This window comes from Hippocampus zosterae, chromosome 2, assembly GCF_025434085.1.
Source record: "Hippocampus zosterae strain Florida chromosome 2, ASM2543408v3, whole genome shotgun sequence".
Classification (NCBI taxonomy): domain Eukaryota; kingdom Metazoa; phylum Chordata; class Actinopteri; order Syngnathiformes; family Syngnathidae; genus Hippocampus; species Hippocampus zosterae.
In genome coordinates, this window is record NC_067452.1 from 39,701,966 (window position 1) to 39,727,105 (window position 25,140).

Genomic DNA, 25,140 nt, shown 5'->3' on the forward strand with positions numbered 1-25,140 from the left:
AAATAATAATAAAATAAAATATGTTGAGCTGCGTGCGGCCCGGTAGTCCAGTGGTTAGCACGTCGGCTTCACAGTGCAGAGGTACCGGGTTCGATTCCAGCTCCGGCCTCCCCTGTGTGGAGTTTGCATGTTCTCCCCGGGCCTGCGTGGGTTTTCTCCGGGTGCTCCGGTTTCCTCCCACATTCCAAAAATATGCGTGGCAGGCTGATTGAACGCTCTAAATTGTCCCTAGGTGTGAGCGTGAGTGCAAATGGTTGTTCGTCTCTGTGTGCCCTGCGATTGGCTGGCAACCGATTCAGGGTGTCCCCCGCCTACTGCCCGGAGACGGCTGGGATAGGCTCCAGCACCCCCCGCGACCCTAGTGAGGATCAAGCGGCTCGGAAGATGAATGAATGAATGAATGAATGTTGAGCTGCGACCTCCAAAACAATGGACCCATACTTTAATTACCGTATTTTCCGCACTAAAAGGCCCACCTAAAAGCCTTCCATTTTCTGAAAAGCTCACCGCGCGCCTTAAAATCCGATGCGCCTTGTTCATGGTCATTACGGTAATATTTCGACCGCCAAAATGGCTCCTTGCTCGAGACATGCTAACAACGCAGAGTTCAAACTTATGGCGACGGGTTTGGCAGTTGAACACGGAAATCGAGAGTTCGACGTCAACGAGTCAATGTTAGAACTTTAGTTAGTTTAGTGAACCGTGTCGCTGCTTTATTTAAATTATACGTTTTACAAACATCTGATCGCCGAGACATAAATCAGGGTGTAGTGTCGCGTCTGTTAGCGCATTTCCGTGAGCGTAGCTCCATCTAGTGGTTGCATTGTAGATTGCGTCTTACAGTGCGGTGCGTCCAATATATGAAAAAAAAATGACAAAATAGGCAAGTCATAATCAAGTGCGCCTTTTAGTGTAGAAAATACGGTCGGACTTGAACCCAAATTTTGTATTTGCTGACACAATGACCTGGTACCAAAAGACAATATGTTGTTTTGGGATTTTGGCAACAAAGCGATTTTTTTTTATTTGATTTTTTTTTTCATTTTGGTAGATTTTAATACGCCTACCAAAAACATTGCTCCCAACATACCCGTCAGTGAACTCTTTGTAAAGATTTGCAACAAAATGTGTCCCCCCAAAAAAACGTTCTACTACTATAAGTGCAGTACAACTGCCTTTGAAGCAGATTTGATTCCCGGCCAGTGTCCCAATATCCAAGCTACTGCCGCTACCAAACGTGGATTTAAAAAAAAAAAAAAAATGGTTGCATAAAAACTGTGCTAAACAAATCATGCGGGTGACTTGCAGTGGCGACGGACAAGCCCAAGTCCAAACGGCTAGTCCCCCCTCATCCGCGCTTTGAATTCCAAGCCGTCCAGGGTCTCAGCAGGAGTCCGTTTGAGCAAGCCTGTCCGATAATCTCAAATTTAAATTGGGCCGAGCAAGCATCACATTTGCCGCTTCTGCTCCAGTGAGCAGCGAGGTCCATGACATAATGGCGTCCTGCTGATGTCACTTTCTGGACTGCTCTCGTCCAACCCAAATAAAGATAAGAAAAGAAAAACCTTTATTAGTCTCACAATGGAGAAATTCCCAATTCACAGCAGCAAAGTTATGAAAGTAAGAAGTAGAACAACAAAAATATAGGAGCTGCTGGAAAGGCAGCCACTCTCGCGGCGCCATTTTGAAGTCAAAATAACAAAAATAACACAAGACAACACATAGGACACAGACAGTCGTTCAATCTTCACCAATTTTCTGCATACACTTTGTTGTCTGAAGCAGTTCTAGATGAAAGAGGAGAGGATCAAAGTGTCCTTTCACCAGTGGATCAGAGACATCATGCTGAAAAATGTGCACACATCTGCTACAAGCAAAGTTTTGAAAGCAAACACGAAGCTGTAGCATCCATTGACGAAAAGAGATTAGTTCACTTTTCCTGTCCCACGTAATCCGCTTCAAACTCCAAGCTGCGACTCCCAGCTCCAAATCCGCATCGGCACTCCGCGCCAACGCTCCTTTCTTCTCATCGTCGGCTCCTCAAGACCTCCATCAGAGTCTCCTCCTTGATGAATGTCGTGGCCAAAAAATGCTGAAAAAAGGTCCACATCAAGTCCACACGATGTAACAACAAACACAAAGTGACAAAAGAAACACAAAAACAACAAAAAAAGCAAGGCTCATGAGAGCACTTGCTGACGGCTGTCTACTCGGGCGCCATCTTGACTTCCGTTTGCGTTTGTTTCCTCTTTGACTATTTTAGCCAGTGAATATTAGCGTTTTTTTTCTTCTCACAGGAGGCCGTAAAAGTCATCCAGCCACTTCTTCTCGGGAGAATAATCATGTTCTTCGAGACCGCCGACGGCGCCGAGCAGAGCAGTCTTTGCACGGCGTACGGCTGCGCTGCCGCCATGTGCGTCTCCACCTTCGGCTTGACCATCTTCCAGCATCTGCACTACTATTTTGTCCAAAGAACGGGCATGAGGATGAGAGTGGCCTTGTGTCGTGTCATTTACTGCAAGGTCAGTCAAGAGGATGTTTTTTGTTTTTTTTTTTCTTCTTCTTCTTCAATGATTGTACACCATTTACTACGATATGATTAAATGCAAAAAAAAACACAGAAGTACTGATTAAATTTACGTAAAATTTACGAGTAAAAAAAGTAAAAACGTACTAAACTAAAAACTAAAACTAAAACTAAAAAAAAAAGTACGTACGAGTAAAAAAAATATTCAGACTGAAATTTACTTTGGTAGGGAAGTCAAATAATTTGGCACCAAAAAAAACAAAACAAAACCATGCGGAACACAAAATAGTTTCCCGAACTTCACCCAATAAATATATATAATATTTTTTTTTTTAAGTGTCCTTGGGTGTCTTGAAAGGTACTTATAAATAAAATGTATTATTATTATATTATTATTAATAATAAAATGTATATCTGTTGTGAACTGACCAGCAAAAAGTGCTAAATTAGCGAGTAACTAAAAAAAAAAAAAAAATCTCTGGATGGTGTTCCACCAGTGTCCCTAATGTGCCTGCTTTTTTTTTCCCTAAATAATTTTGAAGAGGGCGGCCCGGTAGTCCAGTGGTTAGCACGTGGGCTTCACAGTGCAGAGGTACCGGGTTCGATTCCAGCTCCGGCCTCCCTGTGTGGAGTTTGCATGTTCTCCCTGGGCCTGCGTGGGTTTTCTCCGGGTGCTCCAGTTTCCTCCCACATTCCAAAAAACATGCGTGGCAGGCTGATTGAACACTCTAGATTTTCCCTGGGTGTGAGTGTGAGTTCGAATGGTTGTTCGTCTCTGTGTGCCCTGCGATTGGCTGGCTACCAATTCGGGGTGTGCCCCGCCTACTACCCGAAGACAGCTGGGATAGGCTCCAGTACCCCCGCGACCCTCGTGAGGATGAAGCGGTTCGGAAGATGAATGAATGAATGAATTTTGAAGAATGAATCAAGATCCCAAACGCGGTTAGCATAACCTTTCCCTACTTGACGTCTTTTTCTGTCACGTCACGTCACATCCGCGTTTTCAAACGTAAGTAAAGACTGAAAAAGGAATACTCGCGTATTTTTCCATATACCTGACCAAAAAAAACTGCTTGTAAAGTAGCAAAAGAATTTGTTCTTACTTCGCAACGCCGATTCGATGTCTTTGTGACTCTCTTCAGGCTCTTCGTCTCAGCAGCCAAGCGATGGGGCAAACCACCACGGGCCAAATCGTAAACCTCCTTTCAAATGACATCACCCGTTTCGATGAGGTCAGGTGTGCTGCAACATTTCAAGTACCGTTTTTTTTTTTTTTTTTTATTTTTTTTACCCCCGTCGGGCTTTCTGGTCCTTTGAAGCGGGCCTTGTGTGTAAACTCTGACTGGATCGCTGAAGGTGGATTCACATGCATGAACGAGTAGTTTGTCCGTTCGCGTCTCGGTGCTGAGGCGATTGTGACGTGAGGACCAGACAAGAGGCAATATTTTCCTCTTGAGGCGTTTCGGAACTTGAATGTTTCGTATGAAGGGACGTTCGGAAGTAGAGGTCCCTCTGCATAACAAAATAAAGGGGAGAGACTAAAGGCCCCCCCCGTGCCTAACATAGCATGTGAGGTAAGTCCCCGGTAGAAGCCCCTGAGAGGAAAGCGTCGAGGATGAGGGACCTTGAGGTCCAGGAACATTCCTCGAAGTAGTTCAGAAGGGGGGCAAGTTGGGGGGGGGGGGGGGGGGGCTAGAGGAGACCGGGTTCAGGGGGGAGACATGAAAACGGAGGTCCTGGACCTCATTCCCTCGCATCTTCCTGTTCTGCGGGCGCACATTACCACGAGCGTCACCAGTTCCTGTTCCAGTGGCACACACGCCCCTCTGCCGCCACCGCCTGACCCTGTTCCGGTGGCCTCCCGAATGGCTATTTAAAGACCTGCGTGCTCGGCGTTCGGGCCGCCCGCCGGACTTGCCCTCTGTTTTCATGTCTCCCCCCTGAACCTGGTCTCCTCTAGCCCCGCCCCCTTCACCCCCCCAGCCCCCCTTCTGAACAACCCCGAGGAATGTTCCTGGACCTCAAGGTCCCTCATCCTCGACGCTTTCCTCTCGGGGGCTTCTAGAGGTCCAGGAACATTCCTCGGGGTTGTTCAGATGGGGGGCTGGGGGGTGAGGAGGGGGGGCTAGAGGAGACCAGGTTCAGGGGGGAGACATGAAAACAGAGGGCAAGTCCGGCGGGCGGCCCAAACGGCGAGCACGCAGGTCTTTAAATAGCCATTGGGGAGGCCACCGGAACAGGGTCAGGCGGTGGCACCAGAGGGGCGTGTGTGCCACCGGAACAGGAACTGGTGACGTTCGTGGTAATGTGCGCCCACAGAACAGGAAGACGCGAGGGAATGAGGTCCAGGAACATTCCTCGGGGTTGTTCAGAAGGGGGGCTGGGGGGGTAAGGGGGGGCGGGGCTAGAGGAGACCAGGTTCAGGGGGGAGACATGAAAACGGAGGGCAAGTCCGGCGGGCGGCCCGAACGGCGAGCATGCAGGTCTTTAAATAGCCATTGGGGAGGCCACCGGAACAGGGTCAGGCGGTGGCGGCAGAGGGGCGTGTGTGCCACTGGAACAGGAACTGGTGACGCTCGTGGTAATGTGCGCCCACAGAACAGGAAGACGCGAGGGAATGAGGTCCAGGAACATTCCTCTGGGTTGTTCAGAAGGGGGGGGGGGGGGGGGGGCTAGAGGAGACCAGGTTCAGGGGGGAGACATGAAAACGGAGGGCAAGTCCGGCGGGCGGCCCGAACGGCGAGCATGCAGGTCTTTATATAGCCATTCGGGAGGCCACCGGAACAGGGTCAGGCGGCGGCGGCTGCGGGGCGTGTGTGCCACTGGAACAGGAACTGGTGACACTCGTAGGATGTGTGCCCACAGAACAGGAAGACGCGAGGGAATACTTTTGTTTTGACGGCGGGCAGGTGACGGGACGGGTGGCCGAACTGGCTACCAATAATCGCAAGTCGCACATTGACAAACAACCGTTCGCAATCTCAATCACGTCAAAGGACGATTTGGAGTTTTCCATAAACCTGCCGCGGAAACCCGCAGAAAACCCACCAAAGCACGGAGAGAACATGCTAACACCACGCAGGGAGGCCGCAGCCTGGAATCGAACCCGTGAGCTGTGCACTGTGAGGCGGACGTGATGACCAGTCGGACACCATGCTGCTTAAAAAAAATATATAGATTTTAAAATATTGTTCATATTTAATTTTTTGCCTATCACGTGTGTGTTGTGCTATCCCGTTGCACCGCAGCGCCATGTCAGAAATGCTCCCGGGAAGCGTGAAGCGGGTGTTGCAGCCAACAGGCAAATGCGGTTTCATTGCATGCTTGTTGGTTTTTTTGTGCAGATTACGCTCAATCTGCACTACCTGTGGGTGGGACCCTTGCAGGCAGTTGTGGTCGTGGTTTTCCTCTGGTACGAGATCGGTCCCTCGTGCCTGGCAGGCGTGGCCGTTCTCCTCCTCATGTTGCCCATGCAGACGTGGTTTGGAAAACTTTTTGGAATCTTCAGGTGAGGAGGGTCATTTTTTTGGGGGGTTATTAAATGTGAATTCTCTCTACTTGTGTTGCTCCACCATTTGTGTTCAAATGCTTGTTGTTGACTCACTTCCCGAATTTACTGCAAAATGTCTCCTCCCAAAAAAAAAAAGCTTTTTAAAATGTACGTATTTATTTCTTTATTCACGCAGGACCAAATCGGCTGTCCTAGCCGACAGTCGGATCCGCATCATGAACGAAGTGGTGTCCGGCATCCGAATCATCAAGATGTACGCTTGGGAAATCCCCTTCTCAGCACTCGTCACAGAGTCCAGAAGGTAACCCAAAGGGAGCTCTTCGGAATATTTGAAAGCGGTCGGCGCATCGATACCGCTGTCGCGGAAAAGTAATTGACTAGCACTGACGCGAACTCAAAACAAATGACAAAAATTTGATGTGTTTGCGGTTGGACTGCAAGATATACTCCAAATAAAATACTTTTTAAATAAAATAAAAAAAATCCACTCAAGGTTGAACAAGTACTTAGCGTAATCAAATAAAAGGATCGCCTTTTATTTGGGTTTGATGTTGCTGATGATTTCTTGTTTCTGTGAACTGAATTCACTTGAGTACAGTAATCCCTCGTTTAGCGCTTAATTGGGACCAAAACCACCCGCGATTAACGAAAATCAGCGAGGTAGCGATTTTTTAAAAAATTGCCCCACGTGGGCCTTTGCGCTTGAGCAGAACGCACTAACACACACACACACACACACACACACACACAAATACACACACACAGGCTAACATCCCTCTGCACGCAGCAGAGCGTTTAAGATTAGTCAATTAAGGTTGTTTAGACAATTAAGGATGGAGAGACCTGCTTTTGTTCTCTCTCTCTCTCTCTCAGCAACACACACTCACCTGCGTCAATGCGTGCATGCACACACACGTGCCCCACGTGGACCTTCCACGCTTGAGCAGAGTGCACTAGCACGCATAGTAAACAAAGATAAGATAAGATAAGATATCCTTTATTCGTCCCACACTGGGGAAATTTACAGCCTCCAGCAGCAAGAATGTATGTAGAAAGAAGAAAGAGAAAAAAAAACAGCAAACATCTTTCAATTAAATGCACTATGAACACAAAATGGATAAATCGCAGTACTATTTACAATTTTCCTTCACATCATTTAATTATTATTATTATTATGATTGTTATTTTTTATTCATCAGCCTGACAGCAGTTAGACACTTAGAAATTGATTTTTGCGGACTTCCCCCCCCAAAAAATTTTTTTATTAAATTTTTTTATGAATGTTTGAAAAAAATCTGCGATGCACCGAAGCCGCGATAAACGAACCGCGAAATAGCGAGGGATCACTGTACTTTGAGTGTTGGAGAGCATCGACGACATTTTTTTTTTTGTTGCCAGATTCATGAACGGGACCAAAAAAAATTAATAATAATAATAATTTGTCGGATGCATGAACGGATTCCATCAGATTATGCATGTGAATTTTACCGTGTCAGCCGGTCCTAATCTCGGCTGTGTGCTTTGTACTCCTATTGTTCTGGCGTTGCCTTCCTAAGCCAATGTTCAGACTTGAGCGGGGATTTGGAAAAGGTTTCAACTGATCTTGATTTTAAATTCCTGCCCCTTGATCAATGACGGTTATGCGAGCTCCCACATGGCGGAGTTATTTCTTCCCCGCCCGTCGTGGATTGCGCCTTGGACTTCAACCCTCGGCACAAAATGTTCACCGTTGACGCGTTGACGTTTGATTTTTTTTTGGTCCAAAACGTACCGAATACCCAGCGCGCCCATCCAAAGCTTTATTAGTTTGCCATATGTGTGCAAGAGTTGTGAGGGGAGCCAACGGCATCCCCTCATCAAAGTGGATCAAGTGAAACGAAGCTGCTGACCGCTAGAGGGCGTATTTGCATGGTTATTTGGCAATAACTTTGCATTGACTCAAATGAAAACACAATGTCCTCGATTCATTTCTTTCTCCGGGTCTTCATCTGAGAAAATTAGCATTTATGCTAAGTTCTTTTTTTTTTTCTTTCTTTCTTTCTTTCTTTCTTTCTGTTGTAAATGTTTCTGAAACATTTATTTTTGTGCAACGAAACACTTTATATACCTCCTCCCCCTCCATTAATATGCACTATCCCAATGAAATCAATAAGAAAAATATTTATTATATTCATTATTTATTATTATTATATATTATAATAAATATTATTAATATTTATTTATTTATTTATTATTATTTATTTAGGGCGGCCCGGTAGCCCAGTGGTTAGCACGTTGGCTTCACAGTGCAGAGGTACCGGGTTCGATTCCAGCTCCGGCCTCCCTGTGTGGAGTTTGCATGTTCTCCCCGGGCCTGCGTGGGTTTTCTCCGGGTGCTCCGGTTTCCTCCCACATTCCAAAAATATGCGTGGCAGGCTGATTGGACGCTCTAAATTGTCCCTAGGTGTGAGTGTGCCTACTGCCCGTAGACAGCTGGGATAGGCTCCAGCACCCCCCGCGACCCTAGTGAGGATCAAGCGGCTCGGAAGATGAATGAATGAATGAATGAATATTATTTATTTAAAAAAAAAAATTTTTTTTTCAATCAGATGGTCAGCTAAACAAATAAACCTTAACGGCGAACTGGCACCACTTCGCTTCATCCGACTGCTATCGGTTCACTGGCTGTGTTTGTTCTCGTCTCTTCAGAAAGGAAATTGAGCAGATCATGAAGAGCTCCTACCTGCGAGGACTCAACATGGCAACGTTCTTCGCCAGCAGTAAGATTGTGGTGTTTGTCACCTTCGCGTTGTACGCCTTGCTGGGCAACAACGTGAGCGCCAGCCGAGTGTTCGTCACCATGTCCCTGTACGGAACCATCAAGATCACCGTCACGCTGTTCTTCCCGCTGGCCGTCGAAAAACTCTCCGAGACCATTGTCAGTGTCCGCAGGATCAAGGTAACGCATTTCGGACCTTTTCCTTGCAAACATTCTTGATTCTGATGACTTGCGATGAACGGAATCGAGTTAGCAAACGCCCCCCCCGGGGCGGATCAACCAGTGAGACTCATCATTTTGTTAACTCCATTGCATTTAATTTTTAAGAGCAATTTTGTTGCAGTTACTCTTTTAGCGCTGTTTGTTTTCAAGTATTTTTATTTTTTTAAATGTGGTGTAAACGGTACAAGAAGAGCCGTTGGTGTATTTTACATATGCTACATATGCGCATAGGGAAATTTTGGCTCATTCTTGTTCATGCAACCCCCCCCCCCCTCCCCCCCCCCGCTAGAATTTTCTCCTGCTGGATGAAATGAACAGAAGAAAGATGACGCTGGAGGAAAAGAACCCAAACGCCGTCGAGATGACGAGGTTGACGTGCTACTGGGATAAGGTGAGCATTCCACTCTGTGGACAGTGCCCCCTCTTGATGGCCGAACCCCCAACAATTTGACATTCATGAATAATACTCAGGGCGGCCCGGTAGTCCAGTGGTTAGCACGTCGGCTTCACAGTGCAGAGGTACCGGGTTCGATTCCGGCTCCGGCCTCCCTGTGTGGAGTTTGCATGTTCTCCCCGGGCCTGCGTGGGTTTTCTCCGGGTGATCCGGTTTCCTCCCACAGTCCAAAAACATGCGTGGCAGGCTGATTGAACACTCTAAATTGTCCCTAGGTGTGAGTGTGAGTGCGAATGGTTGTTCGTTTCTGTGTGCCCTGCGATTGGCTGGCAACCGATTCAGGGTGTCCCCCGCCTACTGCCCGAAGACAGCTGGGATAGGCTCCAGCACCCCCCGCGACCCTCGTGAGGATCAAGCGGCTCGGAAGATGAATGAATGAATGAATGAATGAATAATACTCTCTGGACAAATAAATCCACGAGTGCGCTCAAATCTAGAAGTGGAACTGCCATCATGTGTGAAGGCATTTTCATTCTCAGTAAGCTGCAGTGATATTAATCGAGGGGCAGCGATTAATCGACGACTAATCGTTTATCCAGTTAATCGATCGTTTTTCAATTATATACAGTACAAGTATCAACACTTATGTCCTGTTCGCAGCTTTCATTTTGCTTTAAATTTTTGTAGCCACCGGCAAGTATGCCCCCCCCCTCTTCAGACCTAATCATTCTGTACAAGAGTTGTAAGTGAAAACTGCAGATTCACGTCACATGATACTGTAACTCCAAGACCCGCATCGAATCACAAATCAGACAAGCGCTTTAGTCATTTGCATGCATACATTTGAGCCTTTGTGGTAGAGGAAAAAAAACGATTGAATTCAAAGTTGTGCTTATAATTGTTGTTTAAAAAAAAAAAATCATTGACGATGTACAGTACGTTATCCTCGTCCCACCCATGATGAATGCAGGCACATTTTAAAATCACGGCTGTATCTTTTTCTTTTCAGCTTCTGGATTCGCCGTCTCTGCAGAACATCTCTCTCACAGTGGGGTCGCATCAACTGGTGGCTGTAATCGGACCCGTGGGGGCCGGGAAGGTGAGATGACAGCAGAGCTTATTCAGTCAACCTCAAAGTGCGCTACTCTGGCTCCCTCTAGTGGAGCTGTTGTGTATTACGACGTTGTTCGCGGTGGATGCCTGAAAACTGATTCCATCTCACAACAAAACGCGGAGCATTTCAGGAGAAACCAAGTGGCCTTCGCTCGGCTGGGATAGGCTCCAGCACCCCGCGCGACCCTTGTGACGCTAAAAGCAGATCGGAAAATTGATTTGATCGAAATTGATCGAAGTACCATTATGGTGCCGCTTAAATTGCCATGTATTTTTTTTTGAGGTGGCATTTGTTGTTAAAAGTTTCCGTGAACCCAGCGGCTCCATCTTCATTCATCACGTGTAATGAGCCCCCTCCCCCCTACCCCCTTTCCGCCAGTCGTCCCTACTGAGCGCCATCCTGGGCGAGCTGTCTCACGACACCGGAACGATGGCGGTCAGAGGTCAACTCAACTACGTATCGCAGCAGCCGTGGGTGTTCCCGGGGACCATCCGCAGTAACATTTTGTTTGGGAGAGGGCTGGATCCCCAAAAGTATCAGCGTGTACTGAAGGCCTGCGCTCTAAAAAAGGTGAGTTGGTACTGGAAATGGACTGGGATGATTTTTTTATTATTATTATTATTTTTTAATTTAAACTATGACTGCTGTCAGGTCAGACAAGACAGTTTTACCACATGTGACAAAAAGTGATTGTTTTGGAAATTGTAAATTCCCCCTTTCATTGTAAAAGCAGCATAACGAGTGTCTTGACCCCCCCCCCTTTTTTTTTTTTTTTTTACTATTATTATTATTATTATTTTTAATTTAAACTATGACTGCTGTCAGGTCAGACAAGACCGTTTTACCACATTTGACAAAAAGTGATTGTTTTGGAAATTGTAAATTCCCCCTTTCATTGTAAAAGCAGCATAACGAGTGTCTTGACGCCCCCCCCCTTTTTTTTTTTTTTTACTATTATTATTATTTTTTTTTTATTATTTAATCTATGACTGCTGTCAGGTCAGACAAGACAGTTTTACCACATGTGACAAAAAGTGATTGTTTTGGAAATTTGCAAATTCCCCCTTTCATTGTAAAAGCAGCATAACGAGTGTCTTGACCCCCCCCCCCCTTTTTTTTTTTTTTTAACTACTAAAGTTAATTCAGTTCAGTTTGGTTCCATTTTAAAAGAATTAAATGGACCAGACCTCATCTGTAATTACCGCCGTCAACAAACTACATTGGTGTAAAAAAACAAAAACAAAATGGAGGTAATTTACCGTCATGCCTATATTCTTTAATTATCAAACATTTTGTTTGCGAACAATCAATTAAATATTTGTGTCAATAAGGACTAGCTTGGGGGCGGGGTTATCCCATTTGACTCGGTTTTGTTTACGTTTGTGTGTTTGAAACGTGACATGGTCTTACGCTGCAGCTTGTGTTGTGTTGATTTGTCTTGGAGTGCAGGACCTGGAGCTCCTCCCTGATGGAGACCTGACCCTCATCGGGGACAAGGGAGGCACCCTCAGCGGCGGCCAGAAAGCTCGCATCAACCTGGCCAGGTGGGAAAATGTTGCCTTTGCGCGTTTGCTTTCTGAAAAATGCTGGGCGAGAATGATCGTGTGTGTGTGTGTGTGTGTGTGTGTGTGTGTGCACTCGTTTCCATGTTTTGAGGGGACATATAATTGGAAACACAGTCACGTCTTGGGGACCATTTTTCTTATGGGGACAAAAAAGCAGGTCCCCATAAGAATAACGTATAAAAAGCATCAGAGGGCTGCCCTGAATGTGCCTGTGAAGTTTTTAGCAAAAACCCACAAGTCACCATTTTTACTGATTGTGTGTGTGTGTGTGTGTGTGTGTGTGTGTGTGTGTGAATGCATCCTCAGAGCGGTCTACGAGGAAGCGGATATCTACCTTTTAGATGATCCTCTGAGCGCTGTGGATGTCGAAGTGGGGAAGTATCTCTTTGAAGCGTGAGTTGTCAGTCGCTGCGTCGGCGTTCATTTTGCGTCACGCCAGAATCTGAGGATAATTTAGGTGAAATCGGCCATCTTGCAAAGGTGCAAAAGGGTCACCGCAATTTGACAAATGTGCAATTGACTTTGATCATTCACATATATGCAATGCAACTGATGCCATTGATTGTACAAACGTTAACGAGTAGTTGGTCTTGAAAAATACCGTAATGCACTTTAAGATTAAACCAGATTGATATAGAAAGTACGTTTTAAACCATGTACACGTGCATATAAAATCTAAATGTAATCCTTGCCTACACTTTACAAACTAAGGAGAGTGCTGTTAAATGTGTAAATGTTAGCGTGCTATTGATAGCGCTCAGTGACGGACTGAGGCTGCTGTTGTCTTCTTCTCTGATCAAAACAGTATGCCCCTAGCGGATACTCAATGAATTGCACCTTATTAAAAATATTCATTCTGTGTCTTTTATGCATTTTTTTTTCACTTTTAAATTATCCCGCTGTCCTTGAAAAGCTTTGAATGTGTCTTTTAAAGACCTTAGTCACTCCTGTTCAAATGTTTTTATTCGTGACCATGTCCTAATTATACAATTGGACTAAAAATCTCTCCGAGTAATGCCCCTTTTTGTAAGTTATTCCATGAAGTGGGAGGAGCATGTTTGAATGTCGTCTTATCCAGCCGTGTCCTCGTCCCAAAGTGTGACTGTTTTTTTTTTTTAATCAATTAGGTGCATCTGCGGCCTGCTGAAGAACAAGTGTCGGATCCTGGTTACTCACCAACTTCAGAACCTGTGCTCGGTCGATCGCATTGTGGTGGTCAAGGAGGTTGGTGTCGCAAATTTGACCCTCACGAGTCGGGATGCAAAATGAATGCTCCATTTCTATTACGGGTTTCCAATTTCGTTGAGGGCGGCATAACTGCAATGGAGTGCAATCGCCTGCGTATTCTGATTTTTGTGCAAATGGGGGGCGGGGGGGGGGTTTAATGTGCCGTACTACTGTACCTGCTCATACTTTCTGTTGCCCCAGCATGTCCAGAGCGGTAAAAATGCTCAAGTCACACATGGACTGCTGTAATTAAACAAAATCTTGATTTAATTAAAATATATTGCACTTAGTAGTTAAATCAAAATAATGCTTAATTTTTTAAAAAACTTTTAAAAATATTGTATGCAAACATATTGTACCTCAAAGTTAAATTCAAATTGACTGCATGTTGAAAATGTACGGTATTACTTGAAAAGTAAAAAAAAAAATAATAATAAGTACTGTATGGGATAAAAATAACATTTAAGACCGCTAGTTTAAACATTTATTCTGTGCTTAAATTAATTCCAATAAAAATATGTACTTAAACAGTGATGCAATGAATTCAAATTCAAATGAAGGAACTGGGCCGAAGTGCACGCAGACCTCCGCTAAAAAGAATTGGGAAAAAACAAAAAAAATAAATATTTTAAACCCCCCCCTAAAAAAACGCGGATAAACATTCAATGTAACGCACATCGAATGATCAAAGTGAATCCACGATAAATGGGGGATAGGGGTGGATAAAAAAAAACAAACAAAAAACATTTTTAAAATGACTCAGATTTGTTCTTGATTTTACTGCTTGGTGTTTTCTACCGCCTTGATTACCGATTCGTCTTACTGTTGATTGTGTATGTTAAATCGCTCCATGTACAGCAGGGGTGTACAAACTTTTTCCCAAGGGGGCCAGATTTTATGTGGTAAAATGTCGGGGGGCCGACCTTGGCTGACATTCTTTACATTGAACAACAATATTGTTCAGCAAATTTTAGTAAGCCAGTCTGTTTCACATTTCCATTTTTATTTGAATTTCAACAATCTTAAGAATTTCTTTTGGTTCATTTGAAACAGGAATTTGAAATATGACATATCAGTCAATATAAACACGGAGCGATGTCTTGTTAACTCGTGAGTGATGCCCTCCAGTGTCTAAATGCTATTACTCATTTAGTGAATGCTATTACTCATTTAGCCACTAGAGGGAAGCAGTACTCACTCACCAGTCTACGAGACCTCAGTCAATGCAACACGTGTTCCATTGCGCCCAACCTGCGAGCCAGACGGCACTGATTTTATGACAGGGGCCGAGGACCGGATGAAATTCGACCGCGGGCCGGATCTGTTGACTTGACTTAAAAGGAAGGGTGGTTTGTGTGGGTGCCGAACGCAAAGTTTTCAGGGGTTCCGCTGTTTATCATTCTGCTGCGAGTTTTAGTTTGCTCCTGACCATTTCTGCTTATTTGCTCCTTCTTTCAAGGGTCGTATCGTGTCCCAGGGGACCTACAGAGAGTTGCAGAGCTCTGGCCTTGATGTGGGCTTCCTGCTACAAAGCCAAGAGGAGCAAGACCATCCCTATCTGGGGGCCAACTGCGACAGGGAGTCAATCTGTAGCAAGAGGACCAATCACTCCAACAGCTCCGTCTACTCGCACGGCACCCTCCTGCCGCCAGAGTGCAACGGCCCCGACCTGCTTCCCGTAAGCGGCGCAATTTGAACCTTCTACAACCTCTGCATTGTCGCCTATTTGCAGATTTATCTTGTTTACTTTGCTCATCCGGAATTCAACTTGTTTTATAGGTTACGAGTGCGCACGCCGCTGAGGAGGAGTCTCGTGCCGAAGGAAATGTCAGCAGGGACATTTATGTCAAGTATTTTACCGCCCACTATCACCCTCTGACCTTATTGGCCATTCTGCTGCTCAGTGTCACCGCTGAGGTCAGTTACAACTTCCTTGTTTTGATGTTCATTCCGTTTTTGGGAGGGAGGGAGAAAGGGAGGGAAGGGGTACAGACAAAGAGAGATCACAGCATTTTTCTCTTATTGCGTAACATACCATTTTACGTTTAGTTCACTGGTGTCAAACTCTAGGCCCGGGGGCCAGATGTGGCCCGTCACATCATTTTATTCGGCCCGCAAAAGGAGACCCGAACATGTCAACTTTCATGATGCTGGCTAAAATGTCGACCCAAAATTTTTATTCTCATATGTCATAAATAGAATATTATTGTCAGCATGTTCTTGTTACCAAAGCCCTTCTGAGAGTACCTTAAACAAGAGTTGAATCAACAGTTGTTCTTGACTTCTTTACGTGTCCCTAAAATGTGACCCGTGACAAAAAATGATTTTGACACCCGTGGTTCAGACTAACGCAAATGCTCTACTGTAACCTAAAATGATCAACTTATTGAAAATTGGATTTCAAACATGTCTATTTCGGCATGGGAGACATTTGCCCTTTTTGTGTATTTTTTTTTAACGTTATGAATTATTATTTTTATTTTTTTCATTATTGATCAAAATGTTTGAAAATGACCCATATAATTTGTTTGTTTTTTTTGGAAATACGTTCCCCCCAAAAAAATAATTTCAAATTTATTTTTGAAATTATTTCATTTTTATTTTTATTTCAAAAAATAAATTTGTTGAAATAAATAAAACTATGTGGGCAGTTGTAGTGCCCGTTTGCACGTCCAGAATTCACAACGGATTGTGACATCCACAGTTTGCCTCGCTAATGCTCCGAACACCTTGCGGGTCTTTGTGATTCTTGCCAGGTTGCGTATGTTCTGCAGGATTGGTGGCTGGTGGTCTGGTGAGTCAGCAGCCTGTCGTCTCCACGCAATCACACAACTGCATCTAATATGAACCCTTGGTGTTGATCTTGTTCCGGACAGGGCCAAAGATGAGCTCAACAACAACACCGCCGCGGCGGCGGTGACGCTCGAGAAAACCGCCAACGAGACTGGCTCACTCCGAGACAGCAGTCTCCCATTTTATTTGGGTGTTTACTCCGGTTGGTCTCCCAAAATTCATATTTTCTCATTTTCGTTTAGAAAATTTTCAGATATGAAATCATATCATGATCCTTCAGGTTTGACGGCGGCCGTCGTGATCTTGGGCTACGCCAGGAGCTTGGCGATCTTTCACGGGCTGGTGCGATCCACTCAGACGCTGCACAACCGCATGTTCAACGCCGTCCTGCGCACCCCAGTGCTCTTCTTTGACCTCAACCCCATAGGTGAAACCTCGACGCCTTGTCTGAATTGTCGGGAACGTGGGAGGGGGGGCATTATGGCATTATTTCAGCTCAGTGCTGATCCAAAAGTTTGCTTGTTTCCCCCCGCATGCTAGGAAGAATTCTCAACCGCTTTTCCAAAGATATCAACCAGATGGACTCCCTGTTACCGCTCATCTTTGTGGACTTCTATCAAGTGAGGAGTCATCGGGGGCGGGGGGGGGGGGGGGGGGGGTCAGACCAGTGTTTCCCAACCTGTCTTGAGCCAAGTCATTGACATTTTAGAACGCTCACAGGGAAACCAGCAAACTCAAATTAAAAAAAATAAAAATAATCCGCCCGACATCAATAGATCGGCATCAAAGTTAAATGTTATCATTTTCAGACCCAGGATCATTTCCTTGAACAGAACAGGAAATGATGAAATTCTGTTCATAACCTTCATGGACAGAATCTCTAGGCACAGCCGAAGCGTTGAGGGGGTCCGTTTTGGTGGCCTCAGTATTGCATCCCTGCTTTTTGCAGATGCTGTTGGCTCCTTCAAACAGGGCTCTCCAACTCTCACTAGAGCGTTTCGCATCCGAATGTGAAGCGGTTGGGATGAAAATCAGCACCTCCAAATCTGAAACCATGGTCCTCAGTCGGAAAAGGGTGGAGTGTTGTATCGGTCTGTCGTGGTGAAGAAGGATCTGAGCCAAAGGGCGAAGCTCGCAATTTACCGGTCGATCTACGTTCCAACCCTCATCTATGGTCACGAGCTATGGGTCGTGACCGAAAGAACGAGATCCCGGATACAAGCGGCCGAAATGAGTTTTCTCCGCAGGGTGTCCGGGCTCTCCCTTAGAGATAAGGTGAGAAGCTCGGTCATCCGGGAGGGGCTCCGAGTCGAGCCGCTTCTCCTCCACATCGAGAGGAGCCAGATGAGGTGGCTTGGGCATCTGATTCAGATGCCCCATGAACACCTCCCTGGTGAGGTGTTCCGGGCATGTCCCACCGGGAGGAGACCCCGAGGAAGACCCAGGACGCGCTGGAGAGACTATGTCACCCAGCTGACCTGGGAACGCCTCGGGATCCCCCGGGGAGAGCTGGAAGAAGTAGCTAGGGAGAGGGAAGTCTGGGCTTCCCTGCTAAAGCTGTTGCCCCCGCGACCCGGCCCCGGATAAGCGGTAGAAGATGGATGGATGGATCATTTCCTTGCGGCGCCCCTGACAATCCGAGCGGCACGGTGGTTGGGAATCACTGGCTTAGGCTGAGCTCATGAATTCTTTGGCTACTGGGTCGCTGAAGAAACTGGGCCGTCGCAGCTTTTTTTGCAGAACGTGGGCGTTTTGGCCGTGGCCGCCTCCATCATCCCTCTCCTCCTGGTCTCCGTGGCTCCGCTGCTGTTCCTGTTCCTGTACCTGCGCCGTTACTACCTCTGCACGTCACGCGACATCAAACGTCTGGAGTCCACGGGTACGTCAAAGTTCCTTCCGGCGCTTTGGTAAACCGCGCCGCTTCACGCCACGACCGACCCGTGACGCTCGCCACCTTCCCTCGCAGCACGCAGTCCCGTCTTCTCCCATCTTTCGTCGTCCCTCCAGGGTCTGTGCACCATCCGAGCCTTCGGAGGACAGGAGAGACTAACCAAAGCCTTTGACTCGCACCAGGACCGACACTCAGGTTCCTCTCTCGCTCTCTCTCGTGTGCGGGTTTTAGACTGCGTTTTAGATCAAGTGTTGTCGTTGTTGATCTCAGAGGCCTGGTTTCTCTTCCTGATGACCTCCCGCTGGTTTGCCCTGCGCCTGGACAGCATTTGCTCCGTCTTCATCACCGCAGCGACATTTGGGTGCATTTTACTCCGAGATGGTGAGAAGGTTAAAATGCTGTCTCATACTGTGGTGCCTTGAGATACCAGTGGTCCGACGTACCGGTTTTTCGAGATACGAGCTGTCGGTCCGGACCTTTTTTTTATGCTTTGAGTTGAGAGCAAAAATCACAAAGGCTGCGTAGTGGCGGTGAATTCAACAAAATTCAACAACAACAAGCAGTTTGGCAAATATTCTTAATGATGGGAAAACGAAGCTTCGTGAAGCACCTGTGATACTTTTTGACACCTCTAGATGGTGCTCTTGGTTTGAATATAAAGGTTAGTGCAATGGAAACGTATTAAAATGCCAATGCAGCTTTAAACCAAGAGTGCCCTCTAGAGGAGTCAAAAACTGACACAAGTGCTTCACGAAGCTTCACTTGTCCACTGCTGTTTAACGCCACTCTAAGTCGAAGTGAATGCTTAAACTAAAGATAAAAACCAAGAGAAGTACTACATTTTGTCGATTGAAAACAACTACTGTTTCTGTACTTGATGTTAGATTTCGGTCTCTGACACAAAGCTCTTGTGCAAGATTGTTTTATCCTCAGCTGGACGATCTGGACCTTTTCTAATCTACCCGAATCAATTCAAAATGCTATTGACAAGCTAACAAATAATATCTATGCATTTTAACCCTTACATAAATATATTTGACCATAAAGGGTGCATCAACACACGTAGACCGACAATCTGATGTTCTTTATCCTGGAATAGCAGCTTAGCAGGGTCAGGATATGTTCCTCCAGTTTTCCATCTTGGATGTGCTGTAATAAGCAGATAGTTCAAATTGTTTTATGTAATTGTTTTTTTTTTTTTTTTTAAATGTCTTCTTTTTGTGTCAGGTTTGGAGGCCGGCGAGGTGGGCCTCTTGCTGACGTACGCCGTGACGCTTATCGGACACTTCCAGTGGACTGTGAGGCAAAGTGCAGAGTTAGAGAACACGGTAAATGCCAAGCAGCGTGCGAACACGTTTGATTTTTCACAAGGTCGGTAGGGACTTTTGAACATCAAAAATTATCCATGTCCTCAGATGACATCGGTGGAGAGGGTGGTGGAGTACACCGAGCTCAAGAACGAAGCGCCCTGGGTAACCGCCACGCGGCCTCCCCGCGATTGGCCCAGCCGAGGCCAGGTTACCTTTGACCGGGTTCATTTGGCGTATCGCAAGGACAGCCCTTTCATCCTCAAGGACATCAATGCCGTCTTCCGCCCCAACGAGAAGGTGAGACCATTTTCCCGTCGCGTCGACCCCGAGAGAGAAAAGTCACGCTTCTCGGCGTTCGCGTCGGTCAGGTGGGCGTTGTGGGACGGACGGGAGCCGGGAAAAGCTCTTTGGTGGCGGCTCTGTTTCGTCTGGCGGAGCCACAAGGGAACATTTACATCGATGGCGTCTTGACCTCCGAGTTGGGCTTGCACGACCTGCGACAGAAGATGTCGATCATACCTCAGGTAGCTGACGGGACGGGACGGCCGTCGAAGGCGTGAGACATTCGCAGTTTTTATTGATTTATTGTTTACAATGTAATGTGTGATCTTTGTACCCCTGTAAACCAGGACCCGCTGCTTTTTACGGATACCGTGAGGAAGAACCTGGACCCCTTTAACCAGCACACAGATGCTGACCTGTGGAAGGCTCTGGAGCAGGCAAATATCCGTCTCGCCCTCCGTAGACGCCGACTCTCCTTCTCGCACGCCTGATGTGACCCTGTTCCGGCATCGCTGACAGGTCCAGCTCAAGTGCATGGTGGAGGAACTGCCCACCAAGTTGGAGACGGTTCTCGCAGAGTCCGGCTCCAACTTCAGCGTCGGTCAGAGGCAGCTGGTGTGTCTGGCCAGAGCCATCTTGAGAAAGAACCGCATTCTCGTCATTGACGAGGCCACGGCCAACGTGGACCCCAGGTGCCGGAGACAAGCTACTTGTGGTTACCCAAAGCGCATTATGAACGAAAATTTGAAGATAAATACAGGGAGAAGGAGATCGTAAAAATATCACTGATTCATTCACAGGACTGGTAATGAAGTTCGCTCTTACCTGTTTATTAATAAGGAGGTCGCGGAGCAAGTAGCCAATACCGTATTTAATTTCCACCTGGCGCTTCACATTCCGCACCCGCATAATATACTGATCGCATATTAAATCGCAATCGCAGAATTGTTGGCGGGGGGTATTTTTTTTAGTTTTCAAAATCTCGTTTCTAATGACATCCTCCTGGCAAATGACACCGGAGTGTGTCTGGTTTTATTGGATTTAACCGCAGCATTCGACACAGTGGATCGCAGTATTGTGTTGACTCGTTTGCAGCACTTGGTGGGCATTGGCGGGTAGCGCTCTTGAGTGGTTTTTGGTCCTATTTAGCTGAGGGAACGTTTTGTGTTTCGCCGTGGCTGCCGTGAGTCACGTACTGCCTCACTGTAATGTGGTGTTCCACAGGGCTCAATTCTGGGGCCTCTGCTGTTCTCACTGTACCTGCTCCCATTGGGTTCCATCTTAAGGAAACATGGTATTTCCTTCCACCGCTATGCAGATGACTGATCTACGCCCCACTGAGCAAAAAAGACGATTTCTCGTTCAGAATCAGAATCAGAATCAGAATCATCTTTATTGGCCAAGTATGTAAGGCCACTTTTATCCTGCCTGGAGGAAGGAGGAAGTCAAAACCTGGACGGCACAAAATTTCTTGAATTTCACTGAAAAGAAGACAGAAGTCCTGGTGTTTGGTCCCAGTGGCCCTTGTACATCCCATCCTGTAGACTTTGGCCCCCCCTGGCTCCGTAAACTTGGATACAGCGATGGCTGTTTTAAATTGAGATGAGAAAATCATTCGATCCTGACATCTACCGATGAGTACCGAAATTATCGACGTTTGGCCCCCTGTTGCAGAACGGACGAGCTGATCCAACTCACGATCCGACGGGAGTTCCGAGACTGCACCGTGTTCACCATCGCTCATCGACTCAACACCATCATCGACAGCGATCGCATCTTGGTGAGCATCGCAACTCCTCTTGCTAAACCGGAGCGCCGTCCACCTGGCAACTGATGCTTCCTGCCCCCCCCCTAACCCCCCCGGTGGTCTCCCTGCTTTGCAGGTGCTCGATGAGGGCAGAATCCAAGAGTTGGATCACCCTTTTAATCTTCTTCAGAACAAAGATGGTGCTCTGTACAGGCTAGTCCAGCAGTTGGGCCCAGCCGACGCCGAAGCTTTGTTGGAGGCGGCGAAACAGGTGAGCGAGCGACACTCCGGCAGCCGAACCCCCCTTTTTTTCCCCCCTTCCACCTCCTAAAAGCTGCGTGTGGATCACAGGCAGGAAGCAAAGGCGACCTGACCGGCCAAAGCTGAGCGAACGGCGACCGCTCGAAATCGCGGATGCTAGCGGCCGCGGCGGAAACACAAGAGTGAGGTTTGTCGGGGTTTGAAGACATTCAAGAAGTGATCTTTCAAACTCGGGAGGAATTGATTTTGGAGAGGAGCCTCACTTTTATCACTTAGTTTATTCCAAAGTTTGAACCACTGCGTCCAATCCTATGAAAAAAATAATTGCAGTTCCCGTCTGCATTTTCCTTGACAATCGCAAACAATTTAAGACGCTTTAGAGGCGTCCGTGCCTCGGATTCCCGAGAAATCCACCCTGAAATATCGCCATGGAACCTTGGGAAGGACGCCCGTTGTGAATCTGCCAGAGTTTGAGAAAGATGTCGGGCAAAATGGACAAGGAACCATTCTGGCTTCGATCTGAGATGCGGAGAAAATGGACTCGGAGCTCACCCGAACTTGGCCATCGGCGTTCTTTGCCGAGTTCGAGCGTTCGAACTCGCGCCACAACCCGCGCCGGCGGGACCTCATCACCTTGCAACGACAATCGCACTGTGGGAACAAGAAGACTCAATTTCGAGACAATTTTGAGTGTTCTGTCATGTTTTTGGAATGTGGGTGGAAATTGGAGTACCCGGAGAAAAGCCACGCAGGAACATGCAAAGTCCGGGAATCGAACCCTGCACTCGCGCACTGTGAAGCGGACGTGTTCACCAGTAACCGACTGTGCCAAATGATCTTAATACCTCCCTGGTGAAAGTTGAACTTTTTCCTATAAAGGTCAAGTGTGAAGTCATTTGAGAAACAAAATATTTTGGTCGTCGTCGGCAGCCACTGCGCACATTTTACATCGGCAGCATATTTTGTTGAAAATTCCGCCAAGGCTGCCCTTTGTTGCCGATTCTGTTCATAACCTTTATGGACAGAATTTCTAGGCGCAGCCGAAGCGTTGAGGGGGTCCGTTTTGGGGGCCTCAGTATTGCATCCCTGCTTTTTGCAGATGATGTGGTGCTGTTGGCTCCTTCAAACGGGGCTCTCCAACTCTCACTGGAGCGTTTCACAGCCGAGTGTGAAGCGGTTGGGATGAAAATCAGCATCTCCAAATCTGAAACCATGGTCCTCAGTCGGAAAAGGGTGGAGTGCCCCCTCCGGGTCGGAAAGGAGATCTTGCCCCAAGTGGAGGAGTTCAAGTATCTTGGGGTCTTGTTCACGAGTGGGGGCAGGAGGGAGCGGGAGATCGACAGGCGGATCGGTGCAGCGTCTGCTGTGATGCGGACGTTGTATCGGTCTGTCGTGGTGAAGAAGGAGCTGAGCCAAAGGGCGAAGCTCTCAATTTACCGGTCGATCTACGTCCCAACCCTCACCTATGGTCACGAGCTATGGGTCGTGACCGAAAGAACGAGATCCCGAAATGAGTTTTCTCCGCAGGGTGTCCGGGCTCTCCCTTAGAGATAAGGTGAGAAGCTCAGTCATCCGGGAGGGGCTCCGAGTCGAGCCGCTTCTCCTCCACATCGAGAGGAGCCAGATGAGGTGGCTTGGGCATCTGATTCGGATGCCTCCTGAGCGCCTCCCCGGTGAGGTGTTCCGGGCATGTCCCACCGGGAGGAGACCCCGAGGACGACCCGGGACACGCTGGAGAGACTGTCACCCAGCTTGCCTGGGAACGACTCGGGATCCCCCGGGGAGAGCTGGACGAAGTAGCTAGGGAGAGGGAAGTCTGGGCTTCCCTGCTAAAGCTGTTGCCCCCGCGACCCGGCCCCGGATAAGCGGTAGATGATGGATGGATGGATTTTTTGTTGAAAATTCCATCCGGGCACTCGTACGGTTTGAATGTTTTCCATCCGTCATATTTTCAATCGAATGTTTTCATAAACAACAGCCAGACTGATTCATTGATTAGCTAGCACGCCAGCATTTTCGTTGTTGATGGTGTTGCGTTTAAAAAGAGAAATGCTCGAAATAGTTGTAGGCCAAAGTATGATTCGAAAGATGATTGGCCAAGTTGACTTCACACTTGACCTTTAAGAAGCGTTTTCTGCATCCATTCCCACGATTTATGCTTCCAATGTTCTCTCCTCAATATGTGCAAAGTTCTACAATTGTTAGCATGGGTTTGCCTTTGTTTTACGAATCCGGTTTTATCGAAATGAATCATTTCTGGTAAGGAAATAGATCGTCATCATAAATCCTTTTGTGAATCTGTCAGCGGAATTCATTTTGTCTTCTCATTGTGCGCTGTTTTTGTTTTTCTTGTTTTTTCAAATTGATTTTGGTGACGTTTTTTTTTCGAAATCAAACATTTCTTGTTTTCACGTCATCTTGCTTTTTTTGGTGATTTTTTTAAAAACTTGCTTATGTTAAGTTATGCCTTTTGTCATTTTGCAGTTTTCATTCACGCGACTTCTATGTTAGGATTTTATCTCGAGTGTCAGATTTTCACTCCATCTTGTTTCTTTTACCTCTGTAAAGCGCTATGGACCTCAATTGTGCTCTACAAATAAACATGTATCAAAATCATCCAAACACGTTTGCTGAAATTTGTCAACCGCATGACCCTTATTCTGATCATATTGTAGGCAATTCATTTCGTGATTTTATTTGAAAATGTACATGATTTTGAATCTATTCGGATTGATAACATGCACGACTCGCATTTCCTACAAAATTTTGAGCAGTTGTTTCGCTTTAGTTTCTGCCTCTCACACATTTAAAATGAGAGAATGCAATATCGGCAGAAACGGCGTGTGAATGCTTCAAACCAGAAGGCCAAGCGAAAGCCGAAAAATGCTTTCAAATGTTGAAAAGTCAAATGTGCGAATGGGTTGCAAAATGCGGAAGGTGTTGACTTCGTAATGTTGCCGGAATGTCCTGAAAGATTTTTTTTTTATTATTATTATTAAGTTTGAGAAGGGAATTACAGAAAACATGAATTTATTCAGGTTTGATACATTCATAGATTCCAATTATTTTCAGATCATTTTTTTAGTTATTTGAATTCTTTATATTTTTTAAATGGCCAAGACACAACCAATAAAACATGAAACTACCAAAAAAATATATATATATTTATTACAAAAAATGTGTGTGTGTGTATATATATATATATATATATATATATATATATTTTTTTTTTTTTGGTAGTTTCATGTTTTATTGGTTGTGTGAAGTCAACTTGGCCAATCATCTTTCGAATCAAGACACAACCAATAAAATATGAAACTACAAAAATATATATATATATATATATATATATATATATATATATATATATATATATATATATATATATATATATGTGTATATATAGTTTCAGTTCAGCTTTTTCAGAATTCATATGCAGTACAATTTGGCTTTTTAAAAAAAAAATATATATATAATATTATATCTATCTAATAATAAATAACTAAATATAAAATATAAAAAATATGAATAAAATAAA

The 25,140-nt window shown here is 46.0% G+C and overlaps 1 protein-coding gene across 1 annotated transcript in view; it reads left to right on the top strand.

Moving 5' to 3' along the window:
• Positions 1–24,218, top strand: part of LOC127596508 (ATP-binding cassette sub-family C member 4-like) — a 31,928-nt gene extending 7,710 nt beyond the window's left edge. Inside the window, exons 4-31 of the mRNA XM_052059157.1 lie at positions 2,298–2,522; positions 3,670–3,759; positions 5,872–6,035; positions 6,214–6,339; positions 8,727–8,976; positions 9,308–9,409; positions 10,422–10,511; positions 10,905–11,096; positions 11,976–12,070; positions 12,398–12,484; positions 13,219–13,315; positions 14,778–14,996; positions 15,098–15,235; positions 16,075–16,112; positions 16,195–16,313; positions 16,392–16,538; positions 16,652–16,731; positions 17,840–17,990; positions 18,078–18,197; positions 18,273–18,383; positions 19,230–19,330; positions 19,418–19,609; positions 19,681–19,836; positions 19,942–20,031; positions 20,114–20,286; positions 21,269–21,374; positions 21,478–21,612; positions 21,693–24,218. Of these exons, the coding sequence (XP_051915117.1) occupies positions 2,298–2,522; positions 3,670–3,759; positions 5,872–6,035; positions 6,214–6,339; positions 8,727–8,976; positions 9,308–9,409; positions 10,422–10,511; positions 10,905–11,096; positions 11,976–12,070; positions 12,398–12,484; positions 13,219–13,315; positions 14,778–14,996; positions 15,098–15,235; positions 16,075–16,112; positions 16,195–16,313; positions 16,392–16,538; positions 16,652–16,731; positions 17,840–17,990; positions 18,078–18,197; positions 18,273–18,383; positions 19,230–19,330; positions 19,418–19,609; positions 19,681–19,836; positions 19,942–20,031; positions 20,114–20,286; positions 21,269–21,374; positions 21,478–21,612; positions 21,693–21,728 (3,630 nt within the window). The 3' untranslated portion in view covers positions 21,729–24,218. The remainder of the gene's footprint in view (positions 1–2,297; positions 2,523–3,669; positions 3,760–5,871; positions 6,036–6,213; positions 6,340–8,726; positions 8,977–9,307; positions 9,410–10,421; positions 10,512–10,904; positions 11,097–11,975; positions 12,071–12,397; positions 12,485–13,218; positions 13,316–14,777; positions 14,997–15,097; positions 15,236–16,074; positions 16,113–16,194; positions 16,314–16,391; positions 16,539–16,651; positions 16,732–17,839; positions 17,991–18,077; positions 18,198–18,272; positions 18,384–19,229; positions 19,331–19,417; positions 19,610–19,680; positions 19,837–19,941; positions 20,032–20,113; positions 20,287–21,268; positions 21,375–21,477; positions 21,613–21,692) is intronic.
• Positions 24,219–25,140: the final 922 nt, after the last annotated feature.